This window comes from Gossypium hirsutum, chromosome A11, assembly GCF_007990345.1.
Source record: "Gossypium hirsutum isolate 1008001.06 chromosome A11, Gossypium_hirsutum_v2.1, whole genome shotgun sequence".
Classification (NCBI taxonomy): domain Eukaryota; kingdom Viridiplantae; phylum Streptophyta; class Magnoliopsida; order Malvales; family Malvaceae; genus Gossypium; species Gossypium hirsutum.
In genome coordinates, this window is record NC_053434.1 from 123187331 (window position 1) to 123207269 (window position 19939).

The 19939-nt window shown below is 29.4% G+C and overlaps 2 protein-coding genes and 2 long non-coding RNA genes across 5 annotated transcripts; all 4 read left to right on the plus strand.

The window, feature by feature from the left end:
- Window positions 1–5: 5 nt before the first annotated feature.
- LOC107936764 (uncharacterized) lies at window positions 6–18943 on the plus strand. 2 transcript variants are annotated; one of them, XM_016869527.2, is made up of 6 exons: window positions 6–82; window positions 239–651; window positions 1884–2147; window positions 2232–2279; window positions 3367–3396; window positions 3902–4089. In XM_016869527.2, exons 2-6 carry the CDS (start codon window positions 250–252, stop codon window positions 3944–3946), a joined length of 789 nt encoding a protein of 262 aa, XP_016725016.2. In that variant the 5' UTR covers window positions 6–82; window positions 239–249; the 3' UTR covers window positions 3947–4089. The 2 variants fall into 2 exon arrangements, with proteins under 2 accessions (XP_016725016.2, XP_040936229.1); XM_041080295.1 differs by lacking the exons at window positions 1884–2147; window positions 2232–2279; window positions 3367–3396; window positions 3902–4089 and adding exons at window positions 18507–18770; window positions 18855–18943.
- LOC107936749 (uncharacterized) lies at window positions 7870–11335 on the plus strand. The gene is made up of 6 exons (XR_001694482.2): window positions 7870–8008; window positions 8185–8477; window positions 8586–8914; window positions 9034–9081; window positions 9591–9620; window positions 10708–11335. It is a non-coding gene; the product is annotated as an uncharacterized lncRNA (long non-coding RNA).
- On the plus strand, window positions 12792–17498 carry LOC107936750 (uncharacterized). Its single transcript, XR_001694483.2, has 2 exons — window positions 12792–13043; window positions 17333–17498. It is a non-coding gene; the product is annotated as an uncharacterized lncRNA (long non-coding RNA).
- On the plus strand, window positions 14168–17473 carry LOC107936748 (uncharacterized). The gene is made up of 7 exons (XM_016869509.2): window positions 14168–14461; window positions 14672–14967; window positions 15068–15292; window positions 15370–15396; window positions 15468–15512; window positions 16119–16148; window positions 16756–17473. The coding sequence occupies exons 2-7, from the start codon at window positions 14683–14685 to the stop codon at window positions 17227–17229; spliced, it is 1086 nt and encodes a 361-aa protein (XP_016724998.2). The 5' UTR covers window positions 14168–14461; window positions 14672–14682; the 3' UTR covers window positions 17230–17473.
- Window positions 18944–19939: the final 996 nt, after the last annotated feature.

Below are 19939 nucleotides of genomic sequence, written 5' to 3' on the forward strand. Positions count from 1 at the left end.
TCAAGGACTTGGCTGTAGCACTTGCCTTATTTTCTTTTCTGTATTAGCTCTCCACTATAGATTTCGTTCGTCTTCCCTAACAGTGAGTATTGCTGAATTACTAATTGATTATGATATCTTAACTTGATTTTGCGGAGTTTTGTTTTTCATTTGGAGAAATCTCTTGCTTTATATCATTTCGTTTTTGTTAGTTTATATCTGTAATGTTTTTACCTGTTTTCAATTTGAATGGCACTAGATCTGTGAAAGATGAGCAGCGATGACAGTTTGGACAAACTTATAAAAGGAACGTTTGTTGATCCCTCGCCGGAAAATAGCCTGGAACTTAGAGAAGACCTTCGACAGTATGGGATTCCGGCAACTGAAGCACAAATTGGCGCGAACGTACCGCCGTTGCCGGGCGATGATAATCAGGTCAACTCGTTGAGCTTGATGTCGAGTAGTAGAATGAAAAGAAACCTGGAATTTGTTTTCGATAATTTCTCGGGAGATAAAGGAGAAGAAAAAAAGAAGCAGCGCCGAGGAGGCTTTTATATCGGTGAATCATCAAATCCGCAGCAACAACGAGGAACGGAAAGTAAAGAAGAGGATTTATCTAAGCTGGAAATGGTGAAAGCTTTCAAGGATCGTATTAACAGCCAGATAAAGATGGTAATGTTTCTTAATTGAATTTAAAAAATTCGTATTAAATTCTCATCACTGTTAGTATATGTTGAAGTTAGATAAATACTGCATCCACTGCTTTGAACCCTGCTTTTAGCCTTCTGTAGATGCCTTTTCTTTTTTATACTAGGAATCTGTTCTTACGATGGGAAACAACAGTTTGGATGAAGAAGAAGTAACCTTGCATTTTATTTTATTCATTTAAAAAATTAGATAAATTAAATTTTGTATATTAAATCAAGAGAAAATCGATTTTTTAATAAAAAATTTCGTTTATTTGTATTGTTAAAGTTAAAAATTGGCGTAATTAACATATAAATGATTGATTTTTAATAATAAAAGTGAATAAAATTTCTAACAAAAGTATTAATTTATTCATTAATCTAATATACATAAATAAATTTACTATTTTTTAGTAGAATAGGATATTTTTACCAATGTTTTAGAGAGCATCATTGTTAAATAAGTGCAATTTTTTACCTTTTTTTCTTTTAATACAAGTGCTTGACTACCCATTTCTTTATTGAATAAACACTTTTTTTTGCTGAAACGTTTGAAATGATTATAACTTTTATGTAACCACCATTATACTCATTATCTATACAATTTGCTTTCCATTTTTCCATGTTGAACCCTGTTTAGCATTTCCATTCTTACTTTCTCATTTTAGTAGTCCTTTACTAACTTTTTACCTAAAGCTTATAAATGGGGGTTTGAATGTTTTGTTGGGGGACTTTTGGATACTGTGGCAAATTTAGAATTTTATAATTTTATCGGTAACTTTCTATCTACAATTACAACAACCACTGTAGCTCCCATTTTTCTCAGTCCATTACCACCACTTGTTTAGAGTTTACCTTAATATTCCTCTCCACTATTTCTCCAAGATATTTCATTTTGTTAGATTATAACGTTTTCTCACTTTGCTAACAAAACCCTTTACACCTTCCTTGAAGTGCTTTTTCTCAACTGACAATATAGCTAAGGACAGTTTCAGAAAAATACTTGGTACGGTCTGAAAATCCTTGCAATAACAATGGTGATAAAATCATGAGAATGGTTTTTATCTCCGTAGTAGACACTAACAATACCTAGTAGTCACCTTTTTTTTCAAAGAAAAAGCTGTAAGAATTGTTTATCTCCAAAAAAAAAGCAATATCTGGAAATGTGTATTCCTATTACATGTTTCTTAATACTTGTTTATATTTGGTGAAATGTAGGACGACATGGCATATATGGAATCTGTTATCTTGATTTTCCATCAGATGATAGAGATGAAAGCCTCCCCTCTATTGCCAAAAGTTCTCGGCTCCCACAAGCAAATCAAATCGCAATGCCCAGTTCGATCTGATCTTGATGACATTAAGCGAAAGGTCCTTGAAATCGAGCTCAAGTTCAAGGACACTGATTTGACAGATGAGGCAAAGCAGAGATTGCTCGAATTAGAAGAGGAGTTTAAAAGATTAGATCAAAAATGGATGAAGGTACGGTATTGTTTACAAATTTAATTACCACATTTAGTTTCATGATGTAACATATTATTCTAACTCTTTAACTTGGTTTTTCAGGACATGACAAAAGCTGGGAACCTTGATGCAATCTTCACTAATAATATGGTATGCACATAAACGTTTCTTATGATTGATATTAACCTAGATTATTATTCTTGAATAAAATGATCATTTCTCATTTATAAATCACATTATAATTATATTTTTCTTTCCTCATTCATTAGACTTGTTTTTTAGATAGTAAAAATGGTAAAAATATCATAGAGGGTCTTGTACTAAAAGTCAGATTACATTTTGTCCCATCTAAAAAAGATGGACAATTAATCCTTATATGTAATATCAGAGCAAATGGCTCCATCTGTTACAAATTTCAATAATTTCTATTGTTAAAATCTAGTCCTTATATCTTAGCATGAGATATACGTAACGCTTCACATGTAACTGTTTGGTTATTCCGTTATTCACATCAATTTTTAACTATAGAAATGGACGATAGTTTTAACAGAATAGCTTAGTTTGCGTATTTTTTTATTAAATGGGTAAAATACAATCTGACTTATAATACAAGAGTCTCTGTAATATTTTTACTTAGAAAAAAGTCATTTTTCAACTATTTTTCTTGGATTTGAGTGTGACTAGAGAATACTATATATTGCATTCCCCATCACATATAATTTTTTTTTATGTATTTAGAGGAATTCTTGGTGATCATATGTGATACCTACATTTGAATATGTGTTTCTACACAGAGGCGAATCTAGAGGAGGGGCTGGTATGGGCGCTGGCCCCCCTTAAAATAGAAAATTGCTATTTTGGTCTTTTAATTTTTTTAAAAATTTTAAATTAGTAAAGGTAAAATTATATTTTGGCCCCCTAAAATTATAAAAATTCGATTTAATCTTTTAAAATTATAAATATATAGACTATAAACATTAAAATTTCATTCGACCCCCCTAAACAATTGTTTTGGCTTCGCCCCTATTTCTACATTAATCTTTTAAAAATCAATTCACAATTGCAATATCTTTATTAATTTCTTGCTTTATTAATTTGTTCACCATTCATTTCTCTGGTATCTCTGGGTTTTTTTTTTTTTGCAATATATCATATCTGAATGCCTCAATTAATTCTTAAACTTGCCTCTGTTTAAATCTCTTCTTGATCATTAAGTTATACTTCTTTTAAATTTCAGGATTTCAGTGTGGAGACACTAAGGAAAGAGGTACGATATATCTAGATCTATATATAGGTTGGATTATCTATCCAAGTCCAAAGACTCGTTTCAAATATGAGAAGTTTTGGGCAAAAATATTAGGTCGAAAAATGAGTTTTGAGCAAAAAAAATTAGGCCTATTTTAAAAATGGGTCGAGTTTGGGCTTGAACAATTAAGGCCGAAGCTTGTTTTTAAAATTTGTAATATTTTATATTATATATTATAGAATTTATAATGTAAATATTAAAAGAAAGTTAAGATAACTATTAAAATGAGTTTGAATTAGCTATTTACAAATATAAACAACTTTACCTAAAATTTTTATGTTCATATTTCGAATTGGACTAGGTTTAAACAAGCATAATGCGTATTAATAACATGTTTAGATTCAATTCAGCCCATAAACACCTCTATATAAACCTATTTGGGAACTCAATTTTAAAAACATGAATTTTGGTTTGCAAGCTTTACATTGAAATATTAATTTATTGTCTATATCTGTTGTTGTTGTAGCTTTCTTCAGCATGTCCATGGATTGATATGAAGAAATTACTGTAAATAATGATCTTTATGCTGTTGATTAAGATCATGGAAGTTTGGCAGCTTGTGAAGATAAACTTATCATTGTTATCACTCATCTTCTGTTACCTTTTAGAACACACTCAACTTTGAAGAATTGTTTGATATATTTTTAATTTTCACTACGAAACTCTTTGGTTTTAACTTTGTGGAATTGAATTTAAAAAAAAAAAGTAGTACTCCAAAACAAAAACAAAAACAAAAAAATCTTAAGAATTTATGAACAAGGGCAGGCATGGAAATTTTCTATATAGATCTTTTATATAAATTTTAAAATTTTAAATTAGTAAAAGTAAAATTACACTTTAATTATCTTTAAAATTAATAAAAATTTGATTTAATCATTTAAAAATTATATTTTAAAAAATATATTCCAACTCTAATTAAAAAATATTTCTAATTTCGTCTCTAATTAAGATTGTATAATTGAGCTTAGTTGAGTTACTTGAAGCTAGAAATTTAGAGATTTGAAGTGTGGTTTCAACTTGAACTGGATTCAAGATAAAGATTGAAATTATATTATGCCATTCATTATAGTTAAAAAGAATTAAATATAGAAAAAAACCCTTTTTTTTAATTATTTTTATTTTTATTTAAAACATTTTTAAACAAATAATTTTTGTATTATTGTCAATTTTTAATTTTTAATTTATTTTTGTGTGAATAATGTTGGAATGAGGTTTGGCAGACGTCACACATGTAAGAATGCTAAGTTTTTCTATTTTTTCTATTAAATTTTTTATTTTGGAATTTTAAATTTATTTTAAAAAAATGAATTTAGTTTTGTGACTTTTGAATATTATATGACAAAATTTTAAAATATCTTTCATAAATATTTTAAAAAAATAAATAAATTTTCAAGAAGTATTAGATATTTTTATTACTTTAAATACAAAATATTTTTTAGATCATAAAAATTAAAATTAATTATTAAATAGAAAAACATAATTCAGATTAATTTCGTGTAACATACATTCTATAATTTTGTTGCATAGTCCTATACATATGTAAGAAAAAAATTTCACAAATATGCAAGATTACGACCAAGTAACATAAAAGCATGATTAAAATGTTTTGCAATCAACACAGGAGATATGTGAAATAAAGACTCGTGCAAAAGTTATCACTTAAATATTACAATAATTACAAATATCCAAAGACTTTATCCTCTAACTTTTTTTCATTTTTATCATTTTGAATCTTATTCTTTTTTAGGTCAATTTAGTCTTTAAGCTTTAAAATTTAGTCAATTTATTTGCTTTTTGATAATAAAAAAAATGATTGAAATGTTACAATTTTAATGACATTGATGTGGTAACTGATGGGTGTCGAAACCACCAAATAAAAATAATTTCTACAATAAAATAACTCTAAACAGTAGTAAAGAGTAGTAAGATCGATTTCACAGGGATTGGTGATTATGATCAACTTTCGTGTTTTTTCTCATGAAAAGAATTTTTTGTCGTGTCGATAATCGTGACAATAGACGTGTCCATAACTCCAAACGACCTGCTAAAAAATAAATAAATTAGGAGAGTTTCAAAATGACTAGAAATTAAATAAATGAAATAGCAGAAATAAACAATTAAATAAATCGAAAATTAAATTAAGTTGGGAAATAAATTCAGATTTTGTAAGTAGAAATTCGGATTTCGATTTTTGAATCGATCCTCAAAAATTAGTTTTCTCCTCCAAACAATAAGGTGGTTATAGTGGCTAAGAACGTTCTAACCACCAAATCTTCCTCTCGTAGTTGATCCCGGTACACCCTGCAAACCAACCCGTAAAATTACACGCGTTTGCAATTCAAGACCCTGGTAGCCTTGCGTTTTGAAGAACCCAACTTGGATTAACGACCTCAACCGCGTGGGACGTTTAAATCCGATTACAATCTCCCTTAATTTGTTCGCGAAAATTTGAATATAGCACGGCCGGCTCGTCTTCCTAACTGTACGCCAAAACGACTCCAACTGAACATGCCTTTTGAATTGAAATTGAGTTAACTTTAAGAGATGAATTTGTCAATCCCGATATTTCAGAGAGATGGTGAATATCGATATGAAGGATTTTTAGTATGGATACAATTTCTCACGATTTTTTACTGGAAAGAACACCGGCCTAAAGCTAATTTAAATTTAATGAAGCATGAAATTTAACATGCTTTTTTTGGTCATGGAAGTGTATTTAATGGTAATAGAAAAAGATGAAAAGGGGAAGATACCTGAAAGTGGCGGAATGCCTACGCAGGAAATGGAAGAATAAAAAACAATTTTAATTTAATTCCTTACCACCTATTTATACATAAAGTTAATCCCACCTACCTATATATTATAAATAGGTGGTATATGATCCGTCCTTTAATATCTCTAAATTTCTGATTTGGCCCCTCTTCTATTGTTTATGTTCCAATTGAATTTTTTTTGCTTTTTTTTTCATTAAAGTATCGAGATTTCATTCCTGACAAGTTTTAAACATAAAATTTACCAATTAGCAGGAGTTAATTCAAAAAAAAGTTGATTTGAGCACGTAAAATATACAAAACAAATATGCTATCAGTAACTCATGCGGCATTTTATGTATATTTCATTGCTAACCTTGATAAAATTTTTAAAAGTTTTTATGATTTTTTTAAATTCTTTTGATTTAGAAAAAAACAGTTTATCTTTTTGAATTTTCATAAATTATTAATTTCTAATATCACATATGATTTTATATATTTAATATTTAATTAATATTTTAAATATCATTTTACATTTAATATCAACAAATGCAACAGAAACGTATATTGCACGTACAAGAGAAGAATATAAGATTAAATGTTGGAAACATTATTGTAATAGAAAATTTAAAGTATTTTTAAAGTAACATTATTCCACACTTGACCGCACTGGTCTGCTCAGTGCACGATCGCGCGGTCCTACCCGGTCTCCGCGCTGTCTATTGTACATACCTTGCAATGGCATTTGGTTCTTGCTCTTTTGCCTTTTTACTGAATGGGATAATTCCAGTTTCAGTCCTCCGTAGTCTTTGGTCTATACGATTAAGGCTTTAATTTCAGTTTTATTTATTTTTCCTAATTAATTATTTTCTGTGATTTAAATTTTTTATTTACATTCTTGACATGACAATTATAAGTATTTGTATGACTTACTTCATATAATATTGTTAGTATTTCTATGATTGATTTTTTTAAAATATTAGATGGTAATTATTAATCTTATTTAAATGTATAAGTAACTATTGTTATATTTAAATAATATTATACATTTTCATATTATTATAATTTTATTTTTAATATATGAAAATTTTAAACAATAATTTTTTAATTGAACTATGTAAACTTTGGCTGATATATTGATGTGTATATAAATAATTTGATAAATTAAAATTATTTTTTTAAAGATATATTGTTGTATACTTATATGTGTATATTGTGGTAACCCTTTTTAAAATTTAATCTAATTTTTTACTAAATGGTCCTACACTTTTGAGATATTTCAACTGTCTCGAGATTCTATACGAGTTATGAACACCTTCAACCCACCTCAAATTGTTTTTAAATGATTTTAAATTGTTTATAAAATCATCCAAATATCCAAACTTGATTTAACGATTTAACAAAAGTATTTTTAAATTACAACTCTTCAATGATTTTGGGGATTTTGACTCATATAGGTTCAATGATTTTGAGGATTTTGACTCATATAGGTTCTGGTAGCATCTTCTGTCTGTACCAACTATAGAACGGGTGGGAGGTGTTACATTTTATGGTATATCAAAGTTTAAAAATAAAGTATAGACTAAATTATAAATTTTAAAAAAGTAAAGGGATGTTAATGGTAATTCCATTAACCAAATTAAAGCCAAATGCGGCAATGCTTTCCCTGGTCTTCACTCTCGCTCCAACTTTTTAATCGAGTTCGCATTCGACCTTGAGCCTCTATTTAATTAAGATATTCCTCTCCAATGGATTTCAGCATTTCTTCACCATTAACACAGCAGCATCTCCTTCTCTTCTCTTTTCTACACTACATCAAAGCAGTGAGCTGCTAATTCAATTCACTTACTTTGATTTTTGCTAAATTTATAATTTCATATCTGTTTGAGCAAGTTTTGTTAGTTTATGATTTTGACTTGCTTGTTTGTATCTATTTTTGTTCTGAATTTGGAAAAACTTTTGATTGTTTCAGAAATTTGATTTGAGTTAAAATTTTCAGATCCGTGAAAGGTGAATTGTCCTAGTCTCAACGGCCATAGGAATATCGTTACGATACCCACACCTGAAGCACCAAATGGTGCTAATGGACAACCATCGGCCGATCAATATCAGGTGAATTCCTCAAGCTCGATGTTGACCGGAGGAAAGAAAAGAAATCAGAAAGCTAAAGGAAAAGGCATCAAGAAACAGAGCCTGCCCCGGGTAACCGGTGGAGAAGAGAGTTTGGAAGAGCTTACTGTAGAGCATAGTGGTAAAAACTTAACTGACCAAATCAATAGAAGGACGTGTAAAGTAAATTCTCTTAACTGAACTTAGCCATTCATATTCAATTTACTATGAGAAAGATTTTCTCTGTCTCTTACTGTGACACTTGCTTTGTGTGTATTTGATGACATAAAGGTGAAGGAAAAACACTGGGATCCGCTAAGTAACTTTCCAGAAGTTATATCCATCATCAAGCAAATTGAAGAGAAATGGCCACTGCTATCTAATCTCCAAGAAATTAAGGAGACAAGGAGTGAAATCCTAACGGAGTTCAAGGCAGACCGTTTAAAAGAGGCTGACGCGATGCAGGAATTGCTCAAACTAAAACAGAGGCTCAATCATATAGATGGACAACTACAGGTGTACTAATGTTTACAAATCTAATTACTGAGTTTGGTTTCATGATCTAAATGTCCAATTTAACTTCGGTTGTTCGGGAATTGCACAAAGCAAACAACGTTGAGGTATGCACAGTAACAATATTGTCATTATTTCATCAACAACTAACCGTAGGCCAATGTTTGGAAATATAATTACTAAGTTCGATATCCACTTGATCTAACGATTTAACTTGGTTTTTTAGGAGTTGAAGAAAGTAAAGAACCTTGAGGCAATCTTCCTTAATAATGAGGTATGCACATTTCTTATCATTGATATTAACTAATATAGTATTATAATTATAATGTACGCCCAAGTATTTTTTCAGCTATTTGTTTGGGTTCGTGTATTTGAAAGTATACCTATATTCAAATATGTGTTGGTACCTTCTTCATTTATAATTCCAATCATAATGTAACATTTATTTTCCAGATTTAGTAAGAAGTCATTTTTAATTATATTAGTTGAATTCGGAGTATGAATATTTTTGTATGGGTTCATGTCTAATCTTGACATGTTTAATTTCTTTTTTTATAAAAAGAAACCTTGAAAGTTATATTTTAAACCAATATTCATAAATGTGTCAAACAAGAACATCAAGTCACATAGCTTGAAAATACTATATATGTTAAATCATATTTCTTCATCAATTTGTTGTCTACCCATATCTTCTTTTTTTCAGGTCTCAATATCTAAAGTTATCCTTAGACTTGCCCTTATTTGCATCTTTAATAATTTGTTTATATTTTTCCTAAATTTCAGGAATATGGCTTGGAGACTCTTGTAAAAAAGGTATGGTATATATATATATAAATGAAATTTGTAGGTGATGATCAGTAGATTTGAAAACTTGAATTTCGAAAATAGCATTAGACATAAATGTTATTTATCGAATGGTTTAATACATAATTTTATACTTAAGTTTAATATTTTTTTCTAATATAATATTTATGTTATTTTTTTAATGCATCTAATTTCATATTTGACAAAAGGTTATATGTTTTGGTAACAAAGGTAATCATGTTAAGTTTTTAGTGCTTAATTCGGATTTTAGAGATGATTTGATAAAATTTTATAATTAGCAATTAAATTTCATCAATCAACTATAAAATCTAAATTAAAGATTAAAAAAGTTAACATCATTACTTTCAAGTACCAAAATATATAAATTTTATCAAATATCAATTTAGGCTAAAAAATAACACAATTTCCATATTGAAAAAAAGTGTCAAATTCAAGTGTTAAATTATGTACCTTTATCAAAATCCATTATATGAATTGTTTTAAAATTTCATGCTTTATTTTTTTTAAGTACAAAATCACACATTGAATCCCGCTTGATTTCTACGTAATCATATGCACACCGATATTATAACAATTTATGTAGTAAAATAAATCCGAAACTACAAAATCCATCTTCCCAAAAGGTAATACTAGTATTATCATATTTTTTAATTTATGATAGCAAAAGTATCATAGAAGTGTTTGTATTAGGAGTTGGATTGCATTTTGCCTCCTTACTAAAAAGAAGGGGGGCAAATTAGTCCTTATAGTTAGATCAAAAAGCAAATTGACTATTCTATTAAAGATTTCATCTATTTCTATTTTTAAAAACTAGTCTTTATATGCCAGTATGAGGTCCACGTGGTACGTCACGTTTCACTATATGATTATTTTGTTAGCCATGCCAATTTTTAACATTACAAATAGATGCAATTTTTAATAAAAATGACTAGTTTGCTATTTGATTTAATATATAATCATTAATTTGCTCATTTTTTGAATAGATAGAGGCAAAATACAATTTCACTCATTGTATAGGAATTTCCATAATACTTTTACCAAATTATGACATGTTTTTTCGTGTTTGTTATTTCAGTATTATTCTGTATGTCCATAGATGAAAGAAGTTGCTGCAAATGATAATCATGAAAGTTTGCTATTTCGTGAAGAATTACGGTCTAAAATGGATATGTTGAGAAACGAAATTTATGCCAAAGACGACAACAAAGTGAATTTTCAAGACTTCACTGGCTTACAACAAGCATTGAACAAAAATTTCAACCCTTGCACCGATACATGGGTGAAGGCTGCTCAAGCCGAACCCCGTGATAATAAAGGTGAAGATGTTGAAGGAGGTGATTCGGTTCCACCTCACGCGCAAGCTCCACCACAAGATCCAATTTTTTCTGCTGAAACTTTAGCTATACTCAACGTACTTGGCTCTTTGAGAGATGATATTAGTGGCATCCGTGATGAAGTTCTGGGCTTAGGTGCTGGGATGTCTACATTGGAGGAACATATCGCTTATCTTATGTTTCAATTCCCTCCACCACAGCCTCCTCAAGATAGCTAGGACTCATTTTGCATTCATGGATTTTCATGTTTTATTTGGATGTTTTACATTGTTTTCCTATCTCTATGTTTGTTGCACTTTAATGATTACTCAGTATTTTGAGATCCTTAAATGTTTATTTTCTTATTTCAAATGTTAGTTCATTGCTTTATATTATTTGACTAACCATTTTCTTTCTCTTTAAACTTTACTTTGATTTGTTTTGATTTAATAAAAAGGGGGAGAAAAAGTAAATTTGTTGGTAATTAATCTCTATAATTTTGCGGCCAATTTTTAAAAATAAAATCGAGCCTTTAATTGAAATTAATTTTTAAAAAGGTGAATATTTTATTCAAAAAATAAAATTTATCAAAATATTTTGTTATATAAAAAAGGAGAGGTATGGCATATATACATATAAATGAAATTGGTAGGTGATGATCAGTAGATTTGAAAACTTGAATTTCGAAAATAGCATTAGACATAAATATTATTTATCAAATGATTTAATACATAATATTTAAGTTTAATATTTTTTCTCTAATATAGTACTTGTGTTATTTTTTTGATGCTTCTGATATCATATTTGACAAAAAGTTATATGTTTTGATACTAAAGATAATGGTGTTAAGTTTTTAGTGCTTAATTCGGATTTTAGAGATGATTTGATAAAATTTTATAATTAGCAATTAAATTTCATCAATTAACCATAAAATCCGAATTAAAGATTAAAAAGTTAACACCATTACTTTCAAGTACTAAAATATAAAAATTTTGTCAAATACAAGTACCAATTTTGACTGAAAAATAACACAAATTCCATATTAAAAAAATCAAATTCAAGTATCAAATTATGTATATTTTCAAAATCCATAATATGAATTGTTTTAAAATTTCATGTTTTTATTTTTATTTTTAGGTACAAAATCACACATTGAATCCCGCTTGATTTCTACATAATCATATACACAACGATATTATAAAAATTTATGTAGAAAAAGAAATTCGAAACTACAAAATCCATATTCCCAAAAAGGTAACACTAGTATTATCATATTTTTTAAATTATATAGAGGTATTTATACTTAGATCAAAGAGTAAATTGACTATTCTATTAAAAATTTCATCCATTTCTATTTTTAAAAGTTAGCTTTTATATGCTTATATGAGGCACACGTGGCACGTCACTTGTTACTGTATGGTTATTTCGTTAGCCATGTCAATTTTTAATAGTACAAATAGATGGAATTTTTAACAGAAATGACTGGTTTGTTCTTTGATTTAACACATAATGATTAATTTGCTCATTTTTTGAATAGAGAGAGGCAAAATACAATCTCACTTCTAGTATAGGGGTCTCCATGGTACGTTTACTAAATTATGACGTGTTTTTTCGTATTTCTTATTTCAGTATTATTCTGTATGTCCATGGATGAAAGAAATTGCTGCAACGAATAATCATGGAATATTATGGTTTAAAATGAATGAGTTGGAAAACGAAATTTATGCCAACGACGACAACAAAGTGAATGTTCAAGACTTCACTGGCTTACACCAAGGATTGAACAAAAATTTCAACCCCTGCACCAATACACTGGTGAAGGCTGCTCAAGCCAAAACTGTAGCTATACTCAACGTACTTGGCTCTTTGAGAGATGATATTAGTGGCATCCGTGATGAAGTTCGAGGCTTAGGTGCTAGGATGTCTACATTGGAGAAACATATCACTGATCTTATGTTTCAATTCTCTCCACCACAGCCTCCTCAGTATAGCTAGGACTCATTTTGCATTCATGGATTTTCATGTTTTATTTGGATGTTTTACATTGTTTTCCTATCTCTATGCTTGTTGCACTTTAATGATTACTTAGTATGCTTAGGTGCTGGGATGTCTACATTGGAGGAACATATCGTCCAAATATTTTAATTTGAGTTGGTTTTTGGTTTTGTGAATTTTTCTTGCTTAGTCCTATACACATGTAAGAAAAAAAAATCTCACAAAGATTACAAGCATGATTAAAATGTTTTAAAATCGAAAATTTAGACTTTAATACCATTAAACTTGTTACGTCTATGATCAAGGCATCACAAACACGAGAGATATGTGAAATAAAATCTGATGCAAAAGTTATCACTTAAATATTACAACAATTGACCAGAGATCTCTCAGGAATGGTTTCTTAGTTTTTGAGGGATGGGATGTGTTGGGTTTTTTGAGAAATGTTTGGTTTTCATTTTCTGCTGCTGGTTTATTGTTTTTGATTAGATTATGGGTTTCTTTTGTCGTTTCATTTTCCCACTAAAGTTGTTGAGAGTTTTTGGTCTGGCTTTTGTGTTTTTTTTGGTGTGTTACAGGTGTGGTATTGATTTACTTTTCTGCCCTTATCATGTAATTGTTTGTTTTATTTTATCCAATAAAAACTCTCGGTTTTTATTTCAAAAAAAATATATTACAACAATTACAAATATCCAAAGACGTAAATATAAATTTAGCTTCTAATTTTTATTCATTTTTATCATTTTGAATCTTATTCTTTTTGAGTTCATTTTAGCTCTTTAAAAAAATTCATTGAAATGTTAAAATTTTAATGATATTGATGTGATAACTCATACAATATTTTATGTATATTTCACTGCTAATATCGATAAATTTTTTAAAAGTTTTTATAAACTTTTTTAAATTTTCATAAATTATTAATTTCCAATATCACATATGATGTTATATGTTTAATATTTAATTAATATTTTAAACATCTTTTTTATTACAATAATTAGTATTAAATATTATTTTTATTTAAATTATTAAATATAATTAAAAATTATTAATTTACCAATTTAAATATTATAATAAAAAATTTAAAGTATTTTTATTGTATTTAAAATTTTAAAGTAACATTATTCCCACCTCAAACCATTTTTAAATGATTTTAAATTGTTTATAAAACCGTCCAAAAATCCAAACTTAATTTAACGATTTAATAAAAGTATTTTTAAATTACAACTCTTCAATGATTTTAAGGACTTCGGCTCGTATGGGTTCTGGTAGCATCTTCTGTCTGTACCAACCAACCATAGATCGGGTGGGAGATGTTATATTTTGTGGTATCTCGAAATTTAAAAATAATATATAGACTAAACTTTAGCGTGGCTCTTCTGTCTCTCGCTCCAATTTTTTAATTGAGTTTTCGTTCCATAAGCCTGTATTTAAGTAAGGTCTTTCTTCTCCAATGGACTTCATTTCTTCACCATTAACACAGCACAGCTCCTTCTCTTCTCTTCTCTACACTCCATCAAAGCAGTGAGTTGCTATTTCAATTCACTTAACTCATTTCCCCTCACTTTCTGTACATCTATTGCTTTGATTTTTGCTAAATTTATAATTTCATATCCGTTTGAGTAAGTTTTGTTAGTTTATGATTGTCGCTTGCTTGTTTCTATTTTTGTTCTAAATTAGGAAAAACTTTGATTGTTTTAGATTCAGAAATTTGATTTGAGTTAAAATTTTCAGATCCGTGAAAGATGACGAATTGGTCTAGTCTCAGAGGCCATAGGGATATCGTTATGATACCCACACCTGGAGCGCCAAAGGGTGCTGATGGACAACCATCGGCCGATCATTATCAGGTGAATTCCTCAAGCTCGATGTTGACCGGAGGAAAGAAAAGAAGTCAGAAAGCTAAAGGAAAAGGCATCAAGAAACAGTGCCTGACCCGGGTAACCGGTGGAGAAGAGAGTGTGGGAGAGCTTACTGTAGAGCATAGTGGGAAAAACTTGACTGACCAAATCAACAGAAGGACGTGTAAAGTAAATTCCCTTAACTGAACTTAGCCATTCACATCCATGAGAAAGATTTTCTCTGTCTCTTACTTCGACACTTGCTTTGTGTGTATTTGATGACATAAAGGTCAAGGAAAAACATTGGGATCGGCTACGTAACTGTCCAGAAGTTATATCCATCATCAAGCAAATTGAAGAGAAATGGCCACTGCTATCTGATCTCGAAAAAATTAAGGAGAATAGGAGTGAAATCCTAACCAAGTTCAAGGCAGGCCGTTTAAAAGAGGATGGGGCGAAGCAGGAATTGGACAAACTAAAGGAGAGGCTCAATCATGTAGATGGACAACTACAGGTGTGCTAATGTTTAAGAATCGAATTACTGAGTTTGGTTTCATGATCTAATTGTCCAATTTAACTTTGGTTTTTCAGGAGTTGCACAAAGCAAACAATCTTGAGGTAAGCACAGTAACAATATAATTACTAAGTTCGATATCCTCTTGATCTAATGATTTAACTTGGTTTTTCAGGAGTTGAACAAAGTAAAGAACCTTGAGGAAATGTTCCTTAATGAGGTATGCACATTTCTTATCATTGATATTAACTAATATAGGAGGGCATAGTACCAAAAAAGTCCCATCTCCTTATCCACTAAACTTGTTTTTAGACATAGCAAAAAGTACTTTTTTCCAGCTATTTGTTTGGATTCGGGTTTATGCATTGTATACGTATTTGTGTATTTGAAAATATACTTATATTCAAATATGTGTTGCTACGTTCCTCATTTATAAATCCAATCACAATGTAATATGTTTCTTCATTCACTACACTTATTTTCTAGATTTAATAAGAAGTCATTTTCAATTATATTAGTTGAATTCGAATATGAATGTTTTTATGTGGGTCCAGTATAATCTTAAAATGTTTAATTTCTTTTTTTTTAAATAATATATTTTAAAAAACCTCGAAAATTATATTCTAAACCAATATTCATAAATGTGTCAAATACCAACATCAAGTCACATAGCTTGAAAATACTATATATGTTGAATCATATTGCTTCATATCAATTTGTTGTCTACCCATATCTTCTTTTTCCAGGTCTCAATATCTAAAGTTATCCTTAGACTTGCCCTTATTTGCATCTTTAATAATTTGTTTATATTTCTCCTAAATTTCAGGATAATGACCTGGAGACTCTTCAAAAAGAGGTATGTCATATATATATATAAATGAAATTGGTAGGTGATTATCCGTAGATTTGAAAACTTGAATTTGGAAAATAGCATTAGACATAAATGTTATTTATCCAATGGTTTAAAACATAATTTGGTGCTTAAGTTTAATTTTTTTTCTAATATAGTATTTATATTATTTTTTAATGCATCTGATTTCATATTTGATAAAAAGTATTATAGAAGTGTTTATATTAGGAATTAGATTGCATTTTGCCTCCTTATTAAAAAAAGAGACAACTTAGTCCTTATAATTAGATCAAAGAGCAAATTGGCTATTCTATTAAAGATTTCATACATTTTTATTTTTAAAAACTAGTCTCTGTATGCCAGCATGGGTACACGTGACACGTCACGTGTCACTATATGGTTATTTCGTTAGTCATGTCAATTTTAACATTACAAATAGATGCAATTTTTAACAGAAATCACTAGTTTAATTTGCTTTTTAATTTAACATATAATGATTAATTTGCTCATTTTTTGAATAGAGGGAGGCAAAATACAATCTCACTCCTCATATAGGAATTTCCATGGTACTTTTACGAAATTATGACATGTTTTTTCGTGTTTGTTATTTCAGTATTATTCTATATATCCACGAATGAAAGAAGTTGTTGCGCCTGATGATCATGGAAGTTTGCTAATTCCTGAAGTATTGTCTAAAATGAATGAGTTGGAAAACGAAATTTATGCCAAAGACGACAACAAAGTGAATGTTCAAGACTTCAATGGCTTACAACAAGCATTGAACAAAAATTTCAAAACTTGCACCGATGCACGGGTGAAGGCTGCTCAAGCCGAACCCCATGATAATAAAGGTGAAGATGTTGAAGGAGATGATTCGGTTCCACCTCCCGCACAAGCTCCACCACAATATCCAATTTTTTCTGCCGAAACGTTAGCTATACTCAACGTACTTGGCTCTTTGAGAGATGATATTAGTGGCATCCGTGATGAAGTTCGAGGCTTAGGTGCTAGGATGTCTACATTGGAGAAACATATCGCTTATCTTATGTTTCAATTCTCTCCACCACAGCCTCCTCAGTATAGCTAGGACTCATTTTGCATTCATGGATTTTCATGTTTTATTTGGATGTTTTACATTGTTTTCCTATCTCTGTGCTTGTTGCACTTTAATGATTACTTAGTATGCTTAGGTGCTGCGATGTCTACATTGGAGGAACATATCGTTTATCTTATGTTTCAATTCCCTCCACCGCAGCCTTCTCAAGATAGCTAGGACTCATTTTGCATTCATGGATTTACATGTTTTATTTGGATGTTTTCCATTGTTTTCCTATCTCTATGTTTGTTGCACTTTCATGATTACTTAGTATTTTATTTTATTCATTTAAAAAATTGGATAAATTAAATTTTGTATATTAAATCAAGAGAAAATCAATTCTTTTTTGTTAAAAATTCCGTTCGGTTGTACTGTTAAAAATTGGCGTAGTTAACATATAAATAACCGATTTTTAATAGTAAAAATGAATAAAATTTCTAACAAAAGCATTAATTTGTTCTTTAATCTGATATACATAGATTAATTTACTCGTTTTTTTAACAGAAAGGATAGTTTTACCAATGTTTTAGAGAGCATCATTGTTAAATAAATGCAATTTTTACCTTTTTTTTTTTAAATACAAGTGCTTGACTACCCATTTCTTTATTGAATAAACATTTTTTTTTTGCTGAAACGTTTGAAATGATTATAACTTTTACGTAACCACCATTATACTCATTATCTATACAATTTGCTTTCCATTTTTCCATGTTGAACCCTGTTTAGCATTTCCATTCTTACTTTCTCATTTTAATAGTCCTTTACTAACTTTTTACCTAAAGCTTATAAATAGGGGTTTGAATGTTTTGTTGGGGGACTTTTGGATATTGTGGCAAATTTAAAACTTTATAATTTTATCCGTAGCTCTCATTTTTCTCAATCCATTACCACCACTTGTTTAGAGTTTACCTTAATATTTCTCTCTACTATTTTTCCAAGATATTTCATTTTGTTAGATTATAACGTTTTTTCACTTTGCTAACAAAACTCTTTACACCTTCCTTGAAGTGCCTTTTCTCAACTGACAATAGCTAAGGACAGTTTCAAAAAATACTTGGTACGGTCCGAAAATCCTTACAGTAACAATGGTGATAAAATCATGAGAATAGTTTTTATCTCCGTAGTAGACACTAACAATACCTAGTAGTCACTTTTTTTTTTCAAAGAAAAAGCTGTAAGAATTGTTTATCTCCAAAAAAAGCAATATCTTGAAATGTGTATTCGTATTACATGTTTCTTAATACTTGTTTATATTTGGTGAAATGTAGGACGACATGGCATATATGGAATCTGTGATCTTGATTTTCCATCAGATGATAGAGATGAAAGCCTCTCCTCTCTTGCCAAAAGTTCTCGGCTCCCACAAGCAAATCAAATCGCAATGTCCAGTTCGATCTGATCTTGATGACATTAAGCGAAAGGTCCTTGAAATCGAGCTCGAGTTCAAGGATACTGATTTGACAGATGAGGCAAAGCGAAGATTGCTTGAATTAGAAGAGGAGTTTAAAAGATTAGATCAAAAATGGATGAAGGTACGGTATTGTTTACAAATTTAATTACCACATTTAGTTTCATGATGTAACATATTATTCTGACTCTGTAACTTGGTTTTTCAGGACATGACAAAAGCTGGGAACCTTGATGCAATCTTCACTAATAATATGGTATGCATATAAACGTTTCTTATGATTGATATTAACCTAGATTATTATTCTTGAATAAAGTGATCATTTCTCATTTATAAATCACATTATAATTATATTTTTTATTATAATTATATTTTTCTTTCCTCATTCATTAGACTTGTTTTTTAGATAGTAAAAATGGTAAAAATATCATAGAGGGTCTTGTACTAAAAATCAGATTATATTTTATCTGCTCTAAAAAAGATAGGAGAATTAATCATTATATGTAATATCAGAGCAAATGGCTCCATTTGTTATAAATTTTTATTTAGATCTTTTATATAATTTTTAAAATTTTAAATTAATAAAAAGAAAATTATTTTTTAATTATTTTTTAAAAAAATAAAAAATTAATTTAATTCTTTAAAAAGTATAAGAATACGAGTTAACACATAAACTTTCTCTTATGTAGTCAATTTTTAATTTGAAATTTATTTTTATGTGGATAATGTCATGCCGTGGACCATGGTTTGACAGACGCCACACATGTAAGAATGCTATCGATTCGATTTTGGATTCGGTATTTTTTTTTAATTTTTTTTTGCTTCGAAAACTGGTATTCATTAATAAAGGAATTGGCTGAAGAAAATATCTGACAACACAAACACTCCAAAGAAAATGAAAAGACAACAGTAGATACTGCCAAAACAAAACAGGAAAATGAAAGAACACCGAAAATCAAAAACCAAAAACCAAAAAACACAAGCAATCCCCAAAAGAACAACCAACAAAAAATACCAGTCAAAACCTTTCCGTTTATTATCAGAAAACCATCGCAGCCAAAACAGTAGAGGAAACAGCTTTGAAAAACCAACATTGGCGATTCAAAGAGCCTTCTCCAAACTTCAAAGCCCAACGAAAATACCTCATCGCTGACGAAACCAATCAGACCAGTCCTCTGCCACCAATTTTCCAACAGAAGCTGGTGCCTCTTCAACCCAAAAACATAGTGTAACAAAATGAGTTTGATTTTATGATTTTTGAATATTATTTTACAAAATTTAAAAATATATTTC

Coding starts and splice junctions, on each gene's coding strand:
- LOC107936748 (XM_016869509.2), top strand. CDS start 14,683: ATGACGAATTGGTCTAGTCTCAGAGGCCATAGGGATATCGTTATGATA. Junction 14,968..15,067: donor TCAACAGAAGGACGTGTAAA/GTAAATTCCCTT, acceptor GATGACATAAAG/GTCAAGGAAAAACATTGGGA. Junction 16,149..16,755: donor TGGAGACTCTTCAAAAAGAG/GTATGTCATATA, acceptor TTGTTATTTCAG/TATTATTCTATATATCCACG.
- LOC107936764 (XM_016869527.2), top strand. CDS start 250: ATGAGCAGCGATGACAGTTTGGACAAACTTATAAAAGGAACGTTTGTT. Junction 2,148..2,231: donor TAGATCAAAAATGGATGAAG/GTACGGTATTGT, acceptor TTGGTTTTTCAG/GACATGACAAAAGCTGGGAA. Junction 3,397..3,901: donor TGGAGACACTAAGGAAAGAG/GTACGATATATC, acceptor TTGTTGTTGTAG/CTTTCTTCAGCATGTCCATG.